Source organism: Limulus polyphemus, unplaced genomic scaffold, assembly GCF_000517525.1.
Source record: "Limulus polyphemus unplaced genomic scaffold, Limulus_polyphemus-2.1.2 Scaffold2660, whole genome shotgun sequence".
NCBI classification, from domain to species: Eukaryota; Metazoa; Arthropoda; class Merostomata; order Xiphosura; family Limulidae; genus Limulus; species Limulus polyphemus.
In genome coordinates, this window is record NW_013668270.1 from 61,184 (window position 1) to 65,004 (window position 3,821).

At 30.7% G+C, this 3,821-nt stretch overlaps 1 protein-coding gene across 2 annotated transcripts in view; it reads left to right on the top strand.

Annotated features, from left to right (window-relative positions):
• The window catches only part of LOC106467557 (copine-3-like), a 44,216-nt gene extending 42,466 nt beyond the window's left edge, over window positions 1–1,750 (top strand). For both annotated transcript variants that reach the window (XM_022395759.1, XM_013927918.2), the window contains exon 17: window positions 157–1,750. In XM_022395759.1, coding sequence (XP_022251467.1) covers window positions 157–290 — 134 coding nt within the window. In that variant the 3' untranslated portion in view covers window positions 291–1,750. The remainder of the gene's footprint in view (window positions 1–156) is intronic.
• The last annotated feature ends 2,071 nt before the right edge of the window (window positions 1,751–3,821 follow it).

The window sequence follows — 3,821 nt, forward strand, 5'->3', positions numbered from 1 at the left end:
ATATATATATATATATATATATGTGTGTGTGTGTGTGTGTGTATATATTTTTTTTTTTTACTCCTGAGAAAATATCAATCCGTGAAGAATTTATTCAAACTAAGCACCAGTACACTGTTGTATTTTGTTTTACTATATGATACATCTGTTTATTAGGGAATTCAAGGAATGGCCCAACTTGTACATCAACTTCATCTGTTATCAAGATTGTACTTTTTCAACATCCCAATATAGTTATATATTTTTGCTGGTTTATCTATGATCGTTTATATGAAGCAGAATTTGTTTAATATTTTGGTCATCAATGGAGTTGCTTAAAATTAATGTAGATCTTTTTTCTTATCAGAATGACAGATCTAAAAATTTAGGTTTGTGACTGTATCATATTAATAACCATTTTAATGTTGCACATTTATGCCACTTTTTATAGTAATTATACTAACTAATATTCCTTTTTTCAACAATTCAAACTTCTAAGTTGGAATAATTAGAAATGAGAAAAGTGAACAATGAGGCGAACTGCTTAGTCTTAGAAATAATTCTAATTAAGGTTTGTTCGATATGAAAAAACTTTTTCTCAGTGAGGCCAAAGGTTGGATTTTAATAACATTAGTAAATTAATGTTATACTGTCTGCATGTATTATACTAGAACAATGATGTTTTTCAGTTTTGTAGCCTATACATATTTTATATTTGTAACAACCAACTTTTAAATATAGTTTCAGATTTAAAGCATTAAGTATAATAGCAAATTATGGTCAATTTATGAAGAGAAGCCTGCATCTTATTATTAAGTATTTTTTATGATTAAAGATACTACACATATCTTGAATACAACGCATATTTTGGACTTTTATTATTTTAATTTTACAAAGATACCAATAAAAAAATTATTTAAAGTGCTTCAAGTTCGAATCATCATTTATTTACACTGTAATGAAAATATCTAAATTTACAAAATCTTCATTTTACATGCCCTATAAGACATAAGTATGTGATCAATTATAATGAGTGATTAAATTACTGTAGATATAAATTACTATGATAACAACAGAAGTGTGTGATGTAATGTCTGTTCAATAAGAAAAGAAAATCGTTCTCAGAATATTAACAATTGTTTTATTACTATTATGTTAAAAAGGAGAAGTCTTCTAATGAACAAAGGTGTAGCAAGAGGAAGCATTTTTTTTTTTATCCTTATGGCTTTAACCACTTAGTGATCTGCAAGTGGGACAGCAGTAAGTTTATGAACTGACAACTCAAAAACTGAGGTTCAGTTCCTTGCAGTGGACACAGCATATAGTCCAATGTGGCTTTGCTCTAAAACAAACAAGCAAGGCCCCCTAGTGGCTCAGTGGTAAGGGTAATAACGTTAAAAATCGGGTTTCGATATGCCCATGGTGGGCATATCAGATAGTCCATTGTGTAGCTTTGTAATTAACAACAACCAAGTAGATATTGTGGTTTTGAATGATGTGATATCTGATGAAGATTTTAAAAAAAGTTTTGTAATAAAATTGATAAAACTGCCAAAAGAGACCCAGTTATTATTTTTTATTATTAAAGAATAATAATTTTAAACAAAGTGATAAAACTAGTGATCACTGTAGTGAATGCTCAGAAAATATTGGTGCCCAGTAGAATAATGAATTCACGATCTGTTAAGAAATGACAAAGGTATCATTTACTCATGGGGTACACAGACATCTCAGTAGAGAAGAGAAACAAAAAAAAAAAAACAGAAAATAACAAGGACATAGTTTATTACACACAATTACATTATTTCAGATAATTTACGACTCCAGTATGGAAACGGTCTATTAAGAAAGTTCTGATCTTTAGCTTTGATATTTGTATATAAATATGTACATATGGAACTTTGCAATTACTTGCTTGTTTTTTTTCATATAAGAATATCTTTTAACCCAACTTCATGTATACAGTAATTCCTAATGTAATCCTTAAAGAATGTATCTTCACGAGGTGCTGCTCAGTCAAACTTATTTTTAATATAATTTTAAAAGCCACTTTCCTGAAACTTGTGGTTAGAGGCTAGATATGAATAAATGTAATATGTGTTGCATCAAAATAAATGTGTCATAAAATTAAATTTTCTGTTATGTTTTGTCCCGAATTCATGTGTGAGATTCTCAAAAAAACGTATTTTATCAAATTAAATGAAACCATTTTTAACTGTGTATGAGAAAAGAATTTGGTGCAAATTTCAAGACATCGTCACGTTCCATTCGTATTGTATATCGTATAGTGAATACGTCATACCAATTAGCTGAGAATGTAGTAGCCAGGTTGTTTATGTAGTACTAATGCTTTTGTTCTTCATCTAGTTAGTTGTATTGGAGGGAAGAAGGTGTCAGGGAATCATAGGGCTATAGTATAACGCAAGACACCGACAAATCTGAATTGTGTTGAAACAATCTAGTAAATGAAGTAAATATATGTTACGATATGAATGCAAAATAAAATGTCCATGCTCTCACATTCTGAACAAAATTTTTTTTCAGGTTTTAACAGTAATCCTAAATTTTTCCATTGACGGAAAAGTTTTGTCCTTTCATTACTCTGAACAACGGTGATAATGCATTAAATATTACTGGTTATCTATTACATATTTAAATGCCAATTGACTGACATTAATATTATTATAACTTATTAATATGTAGCGTCTTCTTTAAGTATAAATACCATAAGTCAATATACAAAATGAAATACATCTTTCTAAAGTTTATTTAACGGATGTTAACAGCGAGAGAACCCAACTGATGAAACAATATATTTTAATATTTATAGGTAGAAACACAATAAAAGTACATTAAATTAGCTATACTGGTGACCAGATCGATTTTTAGTTTCGATCTAAGTACATAGCTTACGCGGAAGTTATTATTGCATAGAAATATATGTAAAATATTCATCGCTAAATTAAAAAGCTATCTAGCTCTGTCTACTAAACTTGAAAAAAGGAACCAAACGAGATGGGAATGCAATGTCCCACTTGTTCGGCTAATGATCGCATAGCAGACTAAGCCGTCTTGACTTTGCACGGAAAGTAAAATCCCTACATTACTGGTCCAACTTTGTCTACCTAAAGCTTTGTGTTTGAATAGAATCTTAGCTTTCATTATTATACCTTTCCTTTAGTTAACCTTCAGAATACCACTTTTTTACAATAAAGTAAGATTTTACTATTGCGAATTCTAGTTCTATTTGTTTTGCCAGTGAGGAAGCCAGTAATGTAGGGATTTTATTCTCCATCTAAAGCTAAAACAACTTAATCTGCTATGTGATCATTAGCCGATCAAATGATATGTCTATTTCCATCCCTAACTTGTTTGGTTCCTTTTTTTTTCAAGTTCAGTAGGCAGCCCTACTTAGATTTTTTTACTTTGCGATAATTTTTTTTTCCTTATACTTGTTTGTATACTTTTTATAAGATGGCGTACGTGGGTTACTAGGTTATAAAGTGTATTCTAAAGCTTTATAAGTTTTGCATAGAATAATAAAAAAGGTACTCAAAGATCGTGAAGACTGTTTTGCTCTATCAAATGATATAAAACTATAGTTACTACGAGAACTAGGTAGGCACTAGTCCTGTTGCACAAAGATGATGATGAACGAAAACAATATATCTCGATTTGGGCTATTCGCCGGTTTTCGACCTTGAAACCAGTGGCAGAACAAGCAGTTCAGGGGAAAAGAAATGACCAGGGCCCCTTTTTTCAGAAGAAAAGACCAGGCATCGTGGGACCCGTCTGTCCCGCGCTAATTCCGCCTCTGTTTGAAACGCTCTGGATAGCTGAAA